The following is a 19,847-nucleotide window of genomic DNA, read 5'->3' on the forward strand; positions in this document are numbered from 1 at the left end:
AGCTGGAGGGCCGCACATAACCCCCGACGCACCGCTGCCAGATCCACGTCCCGATGACCAGAATATGAAGGGTGGGAGGGTAGGAAAAGTCCTTCACCCTGGGCCTGCAGCACCCCCCGCGGAAGAAGTGAAGCGACGCCCTCCTCGGAACGGAACTGAAAGTGGAGCGACGTCCTTCACCGAAAAAAATGCGGGGCGATGCCGCAGGGCACCAAAAAATAAAAAAGGGGCAAAAACGGTATGGTGACATTCTCCACGAAGGAAGTGAGGCAACGACCGCTTCGGACGGAACCGAAAGTGTAGCGGCGTCCCTCACCGGCAAAATGTCACCGAAAAAAGAAAAAAGGGTCAGAAGGACTGCCGGAACAGTCCAGGGGGAGAAGAAGAAAAAAAAACGGTCCGAGCTAGAAGCTATCCTGCTGGGTCTCAGTTCGTAGGCGGAAACATTCTGTCACATCCTGAAGCGGAAGGAGACAGACCCGTATGCAGGATAGCTTCAAATGAAAGGGGTTTAATAAATGATAAAGACAACGACATAAAGACGATAACAAAAGCAATACAAATGAAGACACTTAACAAAGACTAGACATGACGAGGGGTAAACGTAACTAATGATTCCGCGCTGCACTCGGCAACGCGGCCCACTTAAATATAAAAAGACACGATGACACAATAAGGATCAGATGTGAAGACAGGGAGGGGCAGACGAAGGCGGGGCAGACACGTGATGAGGAAGATAAACAAAAAGGCACGTGGCCAAAAGTCCGGGTTGAGTCCTGACAGTAAGCTACAACGACATGCCACATTGGGATGGGGCCAGAGCATACTACAGCACCGGACATCGCTTTTGCTAATTTACACACCTTTACAATTTTACTCTTTATAATCTCTGACCGACAAAGGTGTATATCGTTAACTATCTTCGAGTATGCCTGCCTAAAGCACTATTCGGACGGGACTAGTTTTATGTGGGGACGTGGGGGTAAAGTAATTATTACCAGAGCTTCTCTGTGATTTTAGTCCCGTCCGAATGTGCCATCTCGGTAATCATTACGGACAATGTCAATAAAGATTACGGCGACTTTTACCTTCTGTAAAAAGGTCCGGTAAAATTACCTCAGGTAATACTAATCCCGTCCAAATAGACCCGCTGTAAATATGTACGGTAAAATTCCGTCATTTCCTGTTTAAAAGTTTTGCGTTTTGCAAGCATGGAGGCGCTTGAAACAGGAAGCAACGTCATACGCACATGACAAGGAGGTTACTGTGGTGCGTAAAGCGAGTTACCACTCCCACTTCTGCTAGTTTTACTGAGATGTCTTGTCCCGTGCGAATTGGCCAATTAATATTACAGAGGTCCTGAGGTAAAATTGCATTACTCCACGTCCCCACGTAAAACTAGTCCCGTCCGAATAGTGCTTAAGACCCTAAGATTACCTTCTATGTCTGGTGCCTTGGCTCCTGGTACACCCTGGAGCCTCTAAAGGCCTAGCTAATTTCACATGCTTTAAGATGGAGTCTACTATAACAAGAGCTGCTTCAGGTTTCTCAGCGGGTGCTTCACTGAGGACAGCAAACCTGTTAGACATGTGAATCAGAGAGGAGTGGTGCTCCCGTGGGCAAGCTTTAGCGTTAGCTTTGGTTTTGCGACTATTCCACTGAGTCATCTCCCATTCGCCCCGCTATGAGGGCTGTTAGTAATCCTGAGTTGCAGTTGTCCTGAGTTGCAGGATTACTAACTACATCTAAGGCATCCAGATTTTCCCCAACAGAATCTACACTACTATCGCTAATCCTCTCTAGTTTCTGTATGCACACCTCTAAAGCTGAGATTTTCTCTGTCAGAGAGCTAACACTAATACACTTTTCACAAGTAAAATTAATGCTAATGATTGAGGAAGAATTGCTAAACATCCTGCAGCTCACACACTGGACAAGCCGAATTTTTATCATGCTAAATGATTACCTTTCACTTACCTTTGAATGAAATTGGAATATTAAAAAGAGATTACAAAGTGAAGTCAGGGTTCTGTTATTTATATATTATTCAAGTAAAAAGATTGTGAAAGAACTCATTTTTTGATACATATAAAATATTCTCTCTGTAGCCATGGCAATGGCGCTTGTGATTTTAGATGAATGACTCCAAAATAATACAAGTCATGTTAAATAATCATCAGTAATATAGTATATCATAAGTCCCAATGATGGTAGAACATGAATGATGTGGGACAAAGGTTTACACAATCTCTGAATACAAACAACATAAGCGGAAACATTATTTTTTAAAATTCAAGCTAGAATGCAATATATTTATCATTCTGTCACTTGTCCTTCTCTGTAATTTGTACATGTATTGCCAATTAAGTGGTATTATATCAATACTTGCAGTGATAATTGACTATAAACATTACTTTAACCACTTCCCTTCACAAACAAGAAAATACAATCAACAGTCTACAAGCATCCTCTGCACGATTTACATGCTAACACCCCCCAAAGGCATGGCCTTTCCAGTTGACACTCAGACCTTTTACAAACAGCAAAAATACATAGAATACTGTTATATTTTCAGTGGCCTTTGTTGCTGCTTGGTACCATTGTCGCATTCTTGCACATTCCTGCTTCAACGTGCGCTGCGTCAAGGCTATGTATTCATTATCGTCTTTTGTTGTATCGAGTAAATCCAGACTTTATGTTCTTCAGTTAATTTTTATGGATTTCTGCATTGGATTGTATCACGCTCATTACTAATACCGAGGTTCGTAAGTGAACGCAGCCAACTTTTTTGTCTGTTTAGTCTTGTTTTTATGGAGATTAGTTGTACATGAGTTTCTTTTTTTTCTTTTGGTATTTGTTTGCTAATTTTTTTGTGTGTTTTTCTTGTTTGTATGATTAATTGATTGTATAATTTATTGTTTAATTCCTTGTGTGTTCTAGGAGTCGAGCCTCAGGGCAGGCTTCAAGATATCCTCCTGGTTTGGTGGTGGTGCCTCCGTCACTGCATGCTGTGTGGCTGTGCAAGGTTTCACTGGTGTGCTGAGTGCGTGATCTGTGTATTGGATAAGGTACTGTTTATTGTACATAATTTAGGGTGCTGGGTGTACAATTAAAAACAAAGACAGAAAACTCTAATGCAAATCAAACTAATTTTGTTATAGACAGTGAAATATTTTTTCTGTAATATAATAATGACTGAAAGTTATATGAATTATTATATTATAATATACATTATAGATGTATATACTGTAGGTTTGATTGATGTTAAACCTTTGATTACTTTTCACATCAATACACCTAGGAAAAACCACAGTTCCACTGATGCAAAGTTACTTATAAAGTCAAGCTGTCCATTTAGCTGGCTTTCAATGGAAAGTCTGGCAAAGCTATTAAACCTCTCTTGAGTTTTCTCTCTGGAGCTGAATTATGTAGATTGAATTCAGTAGGTCAAGGGAAATCTGACAGTCTGCAAATGATGCATAATACATAGACCTAAGATACATAGACCTGAGCTACCTTTCAAAGCCTGCTGTAATATCCTGTGTTTTTATTTGCTACCTAATGAGTGATAAGCTGGGTGATTCTGAATCTGTGAGTCTTTTACCTTCTACTAAGAATGTTAAAACCCTAAAGTAGTGTTTTAGAAGCAGCCATTAAGAAATTGTATAAGCGGTACAAAGAAAATGTGGACACCTCCATATGTGACACCAACAAGATTCATAGACTTTGAGGTACAGAGGGAATATGTGGCAAGAGGATTTATTTACTTTATTTTAGCCAGAACATGTTTTACTTTGCCAGATATATTTGCCCCATTTCCAAAACCTTGTACCATGCCTTATAATATATATTTATAGATACATATATCAATGCAATACTTTTCCAAAGTCTTCAGTGTCATTACTGATCATTCCCAACCAGTCATTCCATTTGAATACTTTGAATGGCTTTAAAAAATAAAAAAAGAACAGAAAAAAGCTGTTGCACTGATGATTCTTATTAGCCACATATCTTAATAGAATCACATCTGGTCGATATGAGAAATGTCAGGAGCACCACATCATAGAATAATAAATTGCACTTTAATAATACTTAAACAAAAACTTTAAGAAATTGCATTTGCTTCTTTTCAATGTTTCTTTTGAGACCTTTTCTCTATAGAGTTGAATGAATTTGTTCTGTCACTTAAAGTTTTACGTGATTATTAATTTTCACTAAAAGCTTATCTTGTAGCGCCATCTTCAATTTGTTTATAACCTCATTTACGACTTTTCTCTTTTGTTCTGATAAACATGAATCCAGGCACTAATCCAGGCACAAACTCATCAAACCTGTTCTTGTTAATTTAATATTATGTTTTATTCATTGTTTAGTTGTTGATGTGGAGTAATATTACAATTGTTGAACAGTGATTTATGAATTTCAGACACATTTAGTAGTGTATTTATTGTGTGTTTTGGCTTTTTAAACACTATACATCTACATGGTGGCCAGCCGTGGGTCAGTCACTCCTCGTCTTATGTCCCATGTCCAATTGGAAGGTGTTTATTAAATTATTGAGCTCATCTGCTACTATTCATTCATTCATTCATTCATTCATTCATCCATTCATTCATTTATTGTGTCTCTAAACCATGTATTCAGTTTTGGATAGGTTATTGTTGTATTTATCAATTATTAAATGTTTAAAAATTGCCTATTGTCATGAATTAAGATTTACAGTGAACGTTTAGTCTGTTATGTTTAATCTGTGTGTATGCTGAAGCTCACCTCTCTGCCAGTGACACTGCAAGGTTTTCCAAAAAAAAAAAAAATAACTATCTCATAAATAAATATTAAAAATAAAGATTATACACATAAACAATAAGAAGCAGGTGTGTATGGAAAATTCCCCATTAAATAAAATTGAGACTTTTCATTTGAAAACAAAATAGCCGAATAGAAATGAACTACTGGGAAACGCCACCATGCCTCTTCTTGTTGGAGGAAAAATAAGAGCCACAGATGAAGCTGCTTGTTGAACCCGCCACAGAAACAGCAAATCATAGTTTAGCTTACATTCTGTCCGCGCGCTTCCCCACCAATCCCGTCACACGGTGTAAGGGTTTTTTTTATTATTATTTTTTTTATTGTAACCAAACATAAGCAAACAAACACACAAGGTACATGATCAAATCCCAAGGAACATTACAATAATCAGCCATAGGTTGAGCATAGCCAATAACAAACAATAAATCACAATAAAACAAACTGACAAAAATAAATAAATTAATTAAATAAATAAAAATAAATTAAACAAAATAATACTAATTAGTAAATAAATATATATGTATCAAAATAAATCAAAAAGGGTTTTATTTTAAATTAGTTTATATCTGTCTAACAAAGAAATCAATTTGAGGGCTTTTGTGTGTTTAATAAGGCTTCGTCACACGATGTAAGTGAAAGTAAAACCCATCGCCTCCATTTTGTGTTGCAGTGAAAAAAATAGACGTTTCGGGAGTAAAACTCAGTAAGTATTTAAATCTAAAGCTTTAACCCTGAAAGTGTTTAAACATTGTCAATAATTGTATCGTTCATGTTTTACACTGAAGACATTTTTGTTTGAGATCAAATAATAAACATGAGATGAGAGATCAGAATTTCACTTCCTGTTTACATCCTGATGTGTTCAATAACTCAGAACGTGGTACATAGGTTTAATTTTATTTTACCGAGTCAGTGGAATGTGTTGTGACATCATCTGCTTTTATATAAGAAATGAGTTTAAGTTAAAAGTTAAGTTAAAAGTTTAAGGAGAGTTTTTATCGGAGTTTTAAGCTACACCATTACGGGATGTTGATGTTTCTGTACACGAGACTTTCAGCTTACAGTTACTGATGTTTACTTTTAGATGTGTTCATTATTATATTAGCTATATTATATTAGAACCCCTTACGACTCAGACACCCAATGTTTAGTTGACCAAAAGTAAAGGAACAGATGATATTAAAGTGAATAATAAAAACAGAACTGATCTTCCTGTTCCAGTTTTCAGTGGAGACTCTTTAAACAGCCAGAATTCGAGTTTACATGAAAAAGAATGATACAATAGAAATCAAGCTAAAATATGTAGACTTGTTCTGTTAGAATGGTTTGTTTATTGGATTATTATGATTAATTTAATGTCATCATTTACAGCATTTGGCAGATGCCCTTATCCAGAGCGACTTACATTAAATTTTTTGTACAACTGAGCAATTGCGGCTTAAGGGCCTTGCTCAGGGCCCCAAGAGTTGCAGCTTGGTGGACGTGGGATCAAACTCACAACCTTCTGATTGGTAGCCCAACACCTTAACCACTACCACATGCCCACATCAGGTAAAAACAAGTGCACACATCTTTACACACTCAGGGTTTAGAATTTTTACACACAGGTTTTAAATAAATTATAGATCTCTGTAGTTTTGATAAAACATTTTTTACTGGAGGATTAAGGAACTCTATCAGTTTTAAGCTTGATGTTGACGTGTTTCTCTAAGTAAACTCTTATCTGACCCGGGAGTTGATTTCACACTGAAGTTGGAGTGAAGTAAAGCATCTAATAACCAACTAACAGGACATTTAATGTCACGTTACACAAATGCTTCTTACTTCTGAAGTTTTGGTATTTACAAACTTTCATTTCATTCTTAACATAGAACTGTCAATAAATAGTGTTTAACTTTATAAAATAGTCCACGGCACTTTTGTATCAGATTAATTTGTTTTATTAGTATACAGTCAGTATTATTTTACTGTAAATTATTTAATTATTAATTACAGTAATTATTTTACTGCTTATTTGACTAAGATTGTTTAAGATTTTCTGTGTTTATGAAAATGTGATGTACAATCAGTCTGTAGGGAAAGATGGAGGGAAAGAGATCAGACTCACGAGAACCCAGCTGGGTGTCCATGAAGAGTGACTGGTCAAAGGATCCCATAACTAACTTCAGAGTCAGAAAGATTTCTTCTGATCTGAGGTCAGTCTAGTGATGTGTTTTATTTCTTTTCTCACTAACAAAAACCGAATGAAAAGGACTGCACTTACATTTAAAGAGAAATTTCAGAGACGAAGACACTTCTTCTGATCTGAGGTTGGAAATGTTTCCAACATCTTGTGGTAAACATGCTGTGAAGAATTTGGGTTGTTTTGAGAGAGAAGGGAGGTCTTACACATAGTAATAGTATACTGGGCCTTGTATAGTATACACTTATACATTAGTATACATTAGTGTTTCTAATAAAGTGTTATGAGTGCACTGCAGGTTTGTGGTCTTGCTTAAGGGCCCCCTCCAGCCAATGGCACTATAATTTTAGGGCTAATAGCACTGTAGGGAGCTCCTTGTGGCAAATGTCAAGAAAGGTCACAGTGTTTAAGCTTCTGTGTGACAGGAAAAGCTATGAAATAAGCTTTTTGTTGTCATTTCAACTATATATATAGCTGTTGCAGTACACAGTGAAATGAGACCATGTTTCTCCAGGATCAAGGTGCCACATAAACAAAGACAGAGCTAAGGACTTAGAAAGTAGTCCTAGCCACATAAAGTGCATCTGTGCAACCTGGTGCAAACAGTCTGGTCATGAATGCCTGAATGCTTCGGTACCTTTTTCCAGATGGCAGGAAGGTGAAGAGTGTGTGTAAAGGGTGTGTGAGGCCATCCACAATGCTGTTGGCTTTGCAGTGTGTGGTGTAAATGTCCATGATAGAGGGAAGAGAGACCTCAATGATCAGCTGTCCTCACTGTCCGCTGCAAGGCCTTGCGATTTGAGATGGTACAGTTTCCAAACCAGAAAGTGATGCAGCTGCTCAGAATGCTCTCAATGGTCCCTCTGTAAAACGTAGTCAGAATGTAGTGAGGGAGATGGGCCTCAGACTTCGTAAGTATTAGAGATGCTGCTGGGCTTTCTTGGTGATCGAGCTGGTGTTGGGTGACCAGGTGAAGTTCTCCGATAGATGAACAACAAGAAATTTGTTCCTCTTGACGATCTCTACAGAGGATACTGATAGTTTGGGGCAAAGGCATGACAAACACGGTTACACAGATAAATCAAAGTGGAAAGCATGTGAGAACAATCATAACACAATCAGAAGACAGCCAATAACAAGGCAGGAGCAGGGACAAGACAAAATGATCAAAATAAACACATGGCAAAGTAAATAATCACATGCAGACATGAACTGCTGGAGAGCAAGGTGGCATTGTGACAATATTTCATCCTTAACATAGAATTACGTCATGTAATGTACTTCTACATTTTCCACAGTGTGTTACATTTTTGTTACATTAGTTTGTAACTAATTATTTTACTTACTGCTTACAAGACTAAAATTGATTAAAAGGTTCAAATTCAATATAAAATCAATCTGTTTACAGTCTGTACGATATTATCATGAACAATTCCCTTAATTTCGGTCTCTAATAATGTGTGTTGTAGAAAGATGGAGGGAAAAAGATCAGACTCACCAAAATCCAGCTGTGTGTCCATGAAGAGTGACTGGTCAAAGGATCCCATAACTAACTTCAGAGACAAAGACACTTCTTCTGATCTGAGGTCAGTGTTGTGATGTGTTTTATTTCTTTTCTCACTAACAAAAACAGAATGAAAAGGACTGCACTTAGATTTAAACAGAAATTTCAGAGAGGAAGACACTTCTATTGATCTGAGTTTGGAATTGCCATGAATTTGGGTTGTTTTGAGAGAGAAGGGTGGTCCTACCCATAGTAATAGTATACTGGGCCTTGTACTTATACATTAGTCTTTCTAATAGTGTTAGAAAGTGTGTTAGATAGTGTTAATAGTGTTCTATGAGTGCACTGCAGGTTTGTGGTCTTGATTAAGGGCCCCCTCCAGCCAATGGCACTATAATTTCAGGGCTAGTAGCACTGTAGGCGAGTTCCTTGTGGCATAGTTGCTATACTGTAAGTTTGAGAAAGGCCACAGTGTTTAAGCTTCTGTAAGACAGGAAAAGCTATGGAAAAGCTTGGAGGAATCAGTTTTTACTTACAGTGGCCAAGGTGAAGGCTTTTAATCCTTAGTTTTATGAGGTGTTCCACTTCAGTTTCTTTTGTTTCTTCTTGCTCAGTGAGGATAGGGGTGAGGCTATGGTCAAGTCAATAAGCTTTTTATTAGTTTTTTTATTTCATTTCAACCATATAAGGGCCTTTTCACACCTGGTCACTTCATGTGTTTTCTCTGATCCGATAGCTATCTGATTTGTTAAAACTGTTCCATTTACATTAGGCCACATAAATGCATCTCGGCGAATCGGATATCGATCCGATCTTTCTACTCCCGCCTAAAATGCAAATATATTTTACCTCGTTTCCGGGGTAATTGAAATGGAACACGTTTTGGTGTATGCGGGTTTCAGAATGCAAACAAAAAGAAGACAAAAAAACTTATAATGCTTATGCTACAAAAAACAGCAATTACATTTATTTGTTTCTGGAGCGATGAACGACTCGTGAGTCACCTGCGAGTGACGTACTTCCGATGGGAGGAGTATAGCGCTGACGTATGTGGCTTTAACAACCACATTCATTTACACCTGTCCAGTTTTATCTGAAATGCGTCCCAGACCACCTCCTGAAGTGGTTTGAGCGATCGGATTGAAACCGTTTCGGAGGGCATTCACACCTGGTCTTTTTACGATCGGAAAGCTATCCGATCACAGAAAACGCATGAAGTGACCAGGTGTAAAAACCCCTATAGCTGTTGCAGTACACAGTGAAATGAGACCACGTTTCTCCAGGACCATGGTGCTATATAAAACAAAGACAGAGCTAAGGACTTAGTAAGTAGTCCTAGCCACATAAAGTGCATCTGTGCAACCTGGTGCAAACAGTGCAGGACAAGACATTACAGAAAAGACAATAAACAAAAACAATGCCGACCAGTGTAAATACTGTATGTTCAATCAATATTGCGTGTGCAGAAATACTGGAATGAACACAATATTAAAGCAGCAGTTACATGAGGTATTTGTAAAGTATTGTGCAAAACAGAAATGTGAGACAGCATGTGCAAAGAGCAAAAACAGTGTGCAAAACAGCATGTAAACAGTTTGATGGATGTATAATGGAAGAGTGTGGGGAACAAGGTGGGGAATTGTGATAATAGTTCCTCCTTAACATAGAATTACTTCTACATTTTCCACAGTGTGTTACATTTATATGTTACATTAGTTTGTAACTAATTATTTTACTTACTGCTTACTAGATTAAAATTGATTAAAAGGTTCAAATTCAATATACAATCAATCTGTTTACAGTCTGTACGATATTATCATGAACAATTCCCTTAATTTCGGTCTCTAATAATGTATGTTATAGAAAAATGGAGGGAAAAAGATCAGACTCAGCAAAATCCAGCTGTGTGTCCATGAAGAGTGACTGGTCAAAGGATCCCATAACTAACTTCAGAAGCAGGGAAACACCTTCTGATCTGAGGTCAGTGTTGTCTGGTGGCTTACAGCAATGTTCTCACTCGGCTCATATTTAAATATTTTATTAATTCATTCATATTCTGTCACATTGTAAACAGACAACAAAAGAAGTCGTCAAACATCAGCAGAAATCAGCTGGACTCCATATTCAAGGTGTGTGTTTGTGTGTGTGTGTGTGTGTTACCCTCTTTAATAGAAGGTAAAATAATTAATAATACAAACTCTAATGTTACCTCATTGAATTTTTCATGTACAATGAAGAAGAAAAAAAAAAGAAAGCTCTCCCTACAGGCTAAAGTCATTCATACTGAGCACCTCTAAACATGAGCAAACGATGACTTGCTGATCGAGAAAAAAAAATATGTCTCCATACAGAGGAAGTTTCTTTGCAATAAAACATTTTTAAACTAAAGAAATTGAGTATTAATGTATATACATGTATATCTTATCACTTAGTTATCTTTTCTATTATTACATGTGTGTATAGTTTTAATGATGTGCAGCATTTTAATGAATCAGAATTTCAGTTGTAACTGTGGTAATAGAACGAGACTTTTCTTCTTTTCATAAATTAAATGTCTCTCACTGTGTAACATTAAAATATTTTGATCTGTTCCTGTGTGTTTATGACCAGGAGCTGGAACATAAAGTCATCACTCTGATAAAGAATGAGCTGAAAAGGTTTAAGAAGCTTCTGAGACCAGATTACCCAGCATGCACTGAGAGGGAGGTGGAGGATGAGGAGGATCTGCACAGTGTCAGAGAGGGAGCGATGAAGATCACACTGCACGTCCTAAAGAACATGAACCATACAGATCTCGCTAACACACTGCAGAACAGTAAGAGCTCTGAGTCATGACTTTATCTGATCAGCTTTTGTTAATGATATTAATAATCTGACATTAGTTTAAGGTTATAATGTGTGTTTTATAGACATGTATCTCTTTACCCTTAAAGTTTAACACGCTCAGGAATGTAGTAAATGTGTCAATATTTAATTTATATTTAGTGGTTCTGCATTAAATCATGTTATTACGTTGTTCATCAGGACTCCCCTCTGTGTATCAGCCGAAGCTGAAATCCAAGCTGAGAGAGAAGTTTAAAAGAATTAATGAAGGAATCTCACAACATGGAAGCTCAGCACTTCTGAACGAGATCTACACTGAGATTTACATCACAGAGGGTTGGAGTGGAGACGTCAATAATGAACACGAGGTGAGACAGATTGAGAAAGTGTCCAGGAGACCAGCAACACAGGAGAAACCCATCAACTGTAATGATCTCTTTAAAGACAAGTCCATCAGAACTGTGCTGACTAAAGGAATTGCAGGAATTGGAAAAACAGTCTCCGTGCAGAAGTTCATTCTGGACTGGGCTGAAGGAGAAGCAAATCAGAATGTCACCTTCGTGTTCCCACTTCCCTTTAGAGAGCTGAATCTGATGAAGCAGCAAAATCTCAGTCTGATGAATCTTCTTTATTACTTTTTCCCAGAAATGAGAAAACTAGAATCAATAGACTGTGACTCCTACAAAGTCCTGTTCATCTTTGATGGTTTGGATGAGTGTCGACTTCCTCTAAATTTCCAGAAGAATGAGATATTGCTTGATGTGACAGAGTCAGCCTCAGTAGATGTTCTGCTGACGAACCTCATCAAGGGGAATCTGCTTCCCTCTGCTCTCCTCTGGATAACCTCCCGACCAGGAGCAGCCAATCAAATCCCTCCTCAGTGTGTAGACCAGGTAACAGAGGTACAAGGCTTCAGTGATCCACAGAAAGAGGAGTACTTCAGGAAGAGGATCAGTGATCAGAGCCTGGCTAATAAAATCATCAGACACCTGAAGTCTTCAAGAAGTCTCTACATCATGTGCCACATCCCAGTCTTCTGCTGGATCTCAGCCACTGTTCTAGAGAGAATGTTGGGTGAAGCAGAAAGTCGAGAGATCCCCAAGACTCTGACTCAAATGTTCACACACTTCCTGATCTTTCAAATCAAACACAAGGACCAAAAGTACCATCAGAAATGTGACCCTGATCCTCAGCAGACCAGAGAGAGTATCATGGCACTGGGAAAACTGGCTTTCCATCAGCTGGAGAAAGGAAACCTGATCTTCTATGAAGAAGACCTGAGAGAGTGTGGCACTGATGTCAGAGAAGTGTCAGTGTACTCAGGAGTGTGTACCCAGATCTTCAGAGAGGAGTTTGGGCTTCACCTGGGGAAGGTGCTCAGCTTCGTACATCTGAGTGTTCAGGAGTTTCTGGCCGCTTTATACACATTTCTTTCCTTTATCAGCAGAAATGTAAAAGAACAGCAAACCATTGGTCTGTCTGATCATTTCAAAAATTCAACCATTTCTGAGCTCCTCAGGAGATCAGTGGACAAGGCCTTACAGAGTGAGATTGGACACCTGGACCTGTTCCTCCGCTTTCTTCTGGGTCTCTCACTGGAGTCCAATCAGACTCTCTTACGAGACTTAATGCCACAGACAGGAAGCAGATCTCACAGCAAACAGGAAACAGTGGATTACATCAAGGAGAAGATCAGAGAGAATCCTTCTCCAGAGAAATCCATCAATCTGTTCCACTGTCTAAATGAACTGAATGATCATTCTCTAGTGCAGGAAGTACAAACTTACCTGAAAGATGTAGGTTACAGACGTCTCAGTGGAACCAGTCTCTCTCCTGCTCAGTGGTCAGCTCTGGTGTTTGTGTTACTGAACTCAGAACAGGAGCTGGATGAGTTTGATTTGAGGAAATATGATCCATCAGATGAATGTCTTCTGAGGCTGCTGCCAGTTGTCAAAGCCTCCAGAAATGCTAAGTAAGTATTTTATTTAAAAGTGTTTTGTTTTATGTTTATTATTTTACTGAACTGCACAGTTTAAATTATTGCTTGTTTATTGTTTCTCTAATAATTTTATAGAAACATCTGCTAAATGCGTAGATAATTCTATCACTTTTTTCAGCAATATGTTATTTAAAATAAACATAAACACACCACCTGAACTCAGGTCCACTCCAAACACTCAGAAATCAGAGGCGTCTGTATGAGATCAAGTGTACTAGCTCGTATATTGTGTAACATTAAAAACATATACTTTGTGAAATATTAAAACAATAATAAAATACTTTCCAAAACATTAAAACAAGCTTTAAAAGAAATGTTTATAAAACCAGAGAATGATAAACTCCTGACCAATTGCTCCAGTACAAACAGTCTGCTGCTCTGGAAAACCATGCAATGTAACACTAACTAAACCAAATGACAACAATTCTTTGTGTGTGTGTGTGTGTGTGTGTGTGTGTGTGTGTGTGTGTGTGTGTGTGTGTGTGTGTGTGTGTGTGTGTGTTCTGAACATAAGTGAATGGTCTTAAATTGTATAAATAAAGAGATTGTGGCATTCACAAAGATGTTTCTGTAAATGTGTTGATGTAGTGTTCTGTACTCTGAGAGAATCACACACATTGCTGTTACATGGTAGAGAGTATGTTTATTATAGCTATGTGTGTGTTTGTGATCAGTGTTCTGATATTTTATTATTCTCTTCCAGTCTGTGTGGGTGTAATCTGACAGAGGAAAGCTGTAGAGTTCTGTCCTCTGTCCTCACCTCAAACTCCTCCAGACTGAGAGAACTGAACCTGAGTGGAAATAAACTGCAGGATTCAGGAGTGAAGCTGATCTCTGATGGACTGAAGAATCCACACTGTTCACTGGAGATATTGAGGCAGGCAAACACACACACACACACACACACACACACACACACACACACACACACACACACACACACACAGAAGCCAGACCATCTTGACTTTTCTCACAGAGAAATGATTTCCAAATCCTGAACTTACTTTCTCTCTACACTCATGCACGTGTATCATGTTATTTCTTGTTCTATCCCTTTTCTGTTCCTCTTGTTAGGAACATCATCTCACATCAGCTGAGACATGTGGATCTGTCCACATACAAATACAGTCTCTTTATTTAATAAAATAAAGATCTTCAGTCTCTTTTAATTCTGACATCAGAATGAATGGAAACATTCATTATCAGTCAGATATTCACATATTTTATCATTTCTTTTCCAGTCTGTGTGTGTGTAACCTGACAGAGGAAAGCTGTAGAGTTCTGTCCTCTGTCCTCACCTCAAACTCCTCCAGACTGAGAGAACTGAACCTGAGTGGAAATGAACTGCAGGATTCAGGAGTGAAGCTGATCTCTGATGGACTGAAGAATCCACACTGTACACTGGAGATACTGAGGTACACACACACACACACACACACACACATACAGTATACTGAGGTAAACACACACATATACTGAGGTAAACACACACATACAGTATACTGAGGTAAACACACACATATACTGAGGTAAACACACATACTGAGGTAAACACACACGTACTGAGGTAAACACACACGTACTGAGGTAAACACACACGTACTGAGGTAAACACACACATACTGAGGTAAACACACACATACAGTATACTGAGGCACACACATATATACTGAGGTAAACACACACATACAGTATACTGAGGCACACGCACACATACTGAAGTACAAACACACGTACTGAGGAAAAACACACATATACAGAGGTACTGTAAACACGCACATATACTGAGGTACACACACATATACTGAGGTACTGTAAACACACACACATAATGAGGTACACACACATACTGAAGAACACACACATATACTGAGGTATATTTTACAACACATATTGTGGCATGCACACACAAATACTGAGTTACTAAAAAACTGAAATGTGGACATAGGAATCAGATTCACCTTCTACATTAATACCATATCATGAGTCTATTTGATATTTTTATTCTGACATCAGAGGCTTGTGTTCAGTGAGAGTTTATTACTTGACTGATGGAAACACCTTATTATTAGGTAGATATTCACATATTTTATCATTTCTTTTCCAGTCTGTGTGGGTGTAACCTGACAGAGGAAAGCTGTAGAGTTCTGTCCTCAGTTCTCTCCTCAAACTCCTCCAGACTGAGAGAACTGAACCTGAGTCGAAATAAACTGCAGGATTCAGGAGTGAAGCTGATCTCTGATGGACTGAAGAATCCACAATGTACACTTGAGATACTGAGGTACAGGCACACACACACACACACAATAAGTTGCTAACAGTGATTGTGTGTTGTTTACTAGAGCTGAGTGATTAACACTGTAACTGTGAGATGTTTTCATCTCTTCAGGATGTCTCACTGCAGTATTACAGGTGAAGGTTGTGTTGCTTTGGCTTCAGCTCTGAAGTCAAACTCCTCATCACACCTGAAGGAACTGGATCTGTACGGTAATAATCCAGGAGAATCAGGAGTGAAGCTGCTCAGAGATCTGAATGATCCACACTGTACACTGGAGAAACTAGAGTGAGTTACTCTTTCTACACACACACACACGCGCACACACACACACAAACCCCTAGACCAGGGGTCAGCAACCTTAAACACTCCAAAGAGCCATTTGGACTCGTTTCCCATGGAAAAAAAAAACACAGGGGGCCACAAAACCCATTTGACATCTAAAATGAAGATAACACTGCATATATTGTTTTTTACCTTTATGGAAAGTATAGAAAAAACTGTAGTGTTGCATTTATGAAAATCAATGAACTCCTACCAACTAAACGAAATTTTATTTCTGCAGGCAAACAAAAATATTTTGAACAGTTTGAACTTTGAACCTTAACAAAAAAGACGCTGGGTTACTTTCAAATAAAATGTTCAATGTCTAATTGGGTCCTCTTTCTATTCATGACATCAAAATTTTAACTTGCCGGCTGCAGCAAACCAAAAATGCGTCTGCTTCTTTTAGCTATTTATTTATTTTAAGTAAGGATGTTCAACCCTGTTATTCTGAGGATATCTGATCGTTTTAGACCTAAAAATTTTGTACTTACTTTATCTATTCTATTAAATCTTTGGCATTGTGTTGTGATGTGATTTGTGTGTTTAATGACTCTAATGATTTTCAGTGTTTGACATCATTCTGTCCTGTTCTTTGTCTTACAGCATTAAGGATCTGAATTATTCCCATTCAGATGTAGAAGATAACAGAAGACAAGACTAAACTGATAACATCTTTTCTCCACTCAGCTCCACCTTACTTCAGACTGTCATTAGACTGTATAGAGCACAGGTATTAAAGAGGTCCAGACAATTTCTTGAAGCAAAGGTCCGGAAGACCATAATGTATAACTAGTTAGTGTGATATACAGTATATTTAAGTAACCTAGCAGTTGTATCAACATCTGCAATCAATCAATACCTGACTGTCAAATCAAATAAATTCAGTACAATTCAAAAACCTTTTGACAATATTTATTGTCACTTAACAAAGTACTGAACATATGTATGATTGTAGATATGTATAATGTTCTCATTAAATAAATAAAAGTAGGGCTACATTTCAAAATAGGAGAGAATAAATAAAACATGAAAATTGTGTATGTTTAAATAAAGTGCATAACTTTCCTTTATATCTCAGTGAGAGAACTGAGCTCTAGCTTGGCTTGGCAGGATGTTAAACCTGGGCTTGAATGGAGTCAGGGCCGTTCTCATACACATGTGGAAATTATCTTTAATGAGCCTGGAACAGTATTTAGTTTTGATTATGTTCATTGTACAGAAAGCTGCCTCACAGTTGTACAGTATGTAGAGCCAAACATGGTCAGGATGTATAGGGCTACTTTCCTCAGACCTGGGAAAGATGTCTCAGGAACGCTGTCTTCAGATTTGAGTGGAAATGTTTGTTCAAAACCTTTATGTTTTGTCTCATAATGGCATTTCACATTGCCACTTTTAATAAGTGCCACGGTTTCTGAACATACGAGACACTGGTGAAGTGAGAACAGAAATGAGTCTGTCCATTCTGGAGTAAATGTTTTCGTTGTCCACTTTTTTTTTTTTTTTTGGAGAGCGTCATTTGTTCTTTATTCTTTCTTTCTCCATCTCTCACACACACACACACACTTGAGGGGAAAAAAATCTACTCTGTTTTTCTGAATTAACGAGCTAATTATCTCAGAATTATGAGAATTATTCATGAATAAAAAGTTTTTTGCTCTGTTTTTCTGAATTAATGACCTAATTATCTCAATTATGAGAAATTTTTTTGAAAAACATTTTTTCACTCTGTTTTTATGAATAATTCTGAGATAATTAACTCGTTAATTCAGAAAAACAGTAGATTTTTTTTCCTCAAGTGAATGCAATACGCTTCCTTAGTATTGCGCTGTTGAGTCGCAGTGTTTACTTCAGGAATGCACAGATTTGATTGGCTAAGTGGTATCATGTGGGATGATTTAACTCGCATGCAATTGGTCTGTGCCGGTTAAAATAGAAGCGCTTCGTCAAGTTTGAAATCATAACCTTTTATTTTGGCTCTAGGTCCGCGGTCCACCTGTTAGTGACCTGTGGTATAGAGTGAGGAAGGAAAGTTGTTATAATGTCTGTAATCATTGAATGAGTGAACACGGGAGTTTTGATCTCTGTAAATAAAACAGACAGCTGTACTACATGTATCTCCTCATATCTCCATAAGCTGTTTGTCAGCTCATGTAAAAAAAAACGCTATTAATATTTAAAATGTCTGTTTTATTATTACTCTTAAATGCATGTCTTATTTTAGCACTGTTCTTAAACTTGCCACTCCGTGAGTTTATTTCCCAGCATAATTAAAATAAAGAATAAATAAAAGAGAAGCAGCATTGTTGTCTGTGTGGTTTGTAATGATGCAGTGTATTTGTGGTAGAATGGAAAAGGGAACATGTTACACATGCAGGGTTTGAACCCTAATCTACAGGTATTGCAGGTGAGATCTCATCCCAGTGATCCTCCTATAGAGACAGTGACAGACACAAGTGCAGAGCAAGACCAAGTCTGAAGAAGAAACCAAAAGTTCATGCCAGACTTTCTTTTATATTAGATATAGATTTGAGAGTCATCTGGAGAAGCTGGAAAAATGGTCAGGAGAATATTAAGAGTTTCTCAGCTGAGAAGCTCACCAACACTGAGCCAGTTTGACTGAACCCTGAGCAGTAAATGACTACAGAGCTCTCCATGATTACATTTACATTTTCAGCAGACATGCACTTTTTATCTCTCTTTATACAACTGAGCAATTGAGGGTTAAAGGGCCTTGCTCAGGGGCCCAGCAATGACGTACTTGTGGACATGGGAATCCACCTCACAACCGGTAATCCAACACCTTAACCACTAGGCTACCACATCCAACTAACTAGAAACCAGGTTCAGGTGCAGCTGACCATCACTAATTACAGTCAAAATTCACTGTGATGGATGTTGCTTTGACACCCTGGATGTCACTCCTGGCTAGATTGTGACAGTGACAGTTAAAAGGCAATCTTCTAGCGACAAGCTGAAACAGGACCACACCCAGAGTCCAGACAGTAGAAGGAACCGCAAAATACATTCCACTGACTCAGGAGGGAAGTAATCCCCAGATCCTAAATAAAAGTCCATTAGAAACAAACAGTTCTACACTGCACTCTATGACTCCATATCTGTTGTGAACTTACTGGAAAAACTGGAGTACTCCTCGTCCCTCATCAAATCACCACTGCCGAAGTCGATCAGCTTCACTTTCAGGGTGTCCGGATCGATGAGAATATTTCTAGTGTTGATGTCATGATGAAAAACTCTATGATCACAGCAGTGCTTAGCAACTTTAACTATCTGCCTCATGATCTCTGACACACTGCTTCAGGCAAGCTAGTTAATAGATATAATTCTTCAAGAATAATGCTGTCTTCGGGTAGCTCGAGCACTACGATGAAACTATCGGGCACCTCGAATCATTGCAGCATCTCCACCACCTTCTCACAACGAGGAGGCCTGGACATAAACTCCAATAACGCAATTTCCACATGCAGGCAGCATTTCTCTCCAGGCTAAGTTAAGTTTACATATGATGGTGACGAATTCCAAGTTGAGACGTTTTGGTCATAAATTTAAGGGCAATCTGCTCACATGGACAGAACAGAATTAGACATTCTACATTCTAATATGTTAAAGCTCTCAGTCAAAGCATTTAAATCCTGTAAAATGCTTTTGGACTTTTTTTTTTTTTACCCTTCTTCTGTTCTTAGGTTGCTAGGTATGTAACATCAGTAATCTAACTAAATTTATAAGATAATTAGTTTTCATATTTAAGTGTCTCAGTGACACTCTTTAACTTCATTCCCCCACTTTGGGTGGAAAGGTGTGAAAATGTGTGGGGGCCGACTATTCAGCCTGACATTCTTTGAAACATTAATATTAAACGCACATGAACTATTTAATGATTTTTTTTTTTATTGAAAAAGGCTTTAATTTT

General features: G+C 38.1%; 2 protein-coding genes and 1 pseudogene across 2 annotated transcripts in view; 2 read left to right on the plus strand and 1 right to left on the minus strand.

Moving 5' to 3' along the window:
• Positions 1–18,217, plus strand: part of LOC113647682 (NACHT, LRR and PYD domains-containing protein 12-like) — a 101,501-nt gene extending 83,284 nt beyond the window's left edge. Inside the window, exons 12-15 of the mRNA XM_047811209.1 lie at positions 14,021–14,194; positions 14,559–14,732; positions 15,707–15,880; positions 16,523–18,217. Coding sequence (XP_047667165.1) covers positions 14,021–14,194; positions 14,559–14,732; positions 15,707–15,880; positions 16,523–16,580 — 580 coding nt within the window. The 3' untranslated portion in view covers positions 16,581–18,217. The remainder of the gene's footprint in view (positions 1–14,020; positions 14,195–14,558; positions 14,733–15,706; positions 15,881–16,522) is intronic.
• Positions 6,280–13,749, plus strand: LOC113647666 (NLR family CARD domain-containing protein 3-like). Its single transcript, XM_047811214.1, has 7 exons — positions 6,280–6,360; positions 6,879–7,004; positions 8,461–8,577; positions 10,359–10,475; positions 10,570–10,624; positions 11,106–11,310; positions 11,520–13,749. Exons 2-7 carry the CDS (start codon positions 6,892–6,894, stop codon positions 13,292–13,294), a joined length of 2,382 nt encoding a protein of 793 aa, XP_047667170.1. The 5' UTR covers positions 6,280–6,360; positions 6,879–6,891; the 3' UTR covers positions 13,295–13,749.
• The window catches only part of LOC113652010, a 2,707-nt pseudogene continuing 898 nt past the window's right edge, over positions 18,039–19,847 (minus strand).

This window comes from Tachysurus fulvidraco, chromosome 3, assembly GCF_022655615.1.
Source record: "Tachysurus fulvidraco isolate hzauxx_2018 chromosome 3, HZAU_PFXX_2.0, whole genome shotgun sequence".
Lineage (NCBI taxonomy): Eukaryota > Metazoa > Chordata > Actinopteri > Siluriformes > Bagridae > Tachysurus > Tachysurus fulvidraco.

Excerpts from the sequence above, each read along its gene's own strand:
- LOC113647666 (XM_047811214.1), top strand. The coding sequence starts at position 6,892 with ATGGAGGGAAAGAGATCAGACTCACGAGAACCCAGCTGGGTGTCCATG. Across the intron at positions 7,005-8,460 it reads AAGATTTCTTCTGATCTGAG|AAAGATGGAGGGAAAAAGAT; the intron begins GTCAGTCTAGTG and ends TGTGTGTTGTAG. Across the intron at positions 8,578-10,358 it reads GACACTTCTTCTGATCTGAG|AAAAATGGAGGGAAAAAGAT; the intron begins GTCAGTGTTGTG and ends TGTATGTTATAG.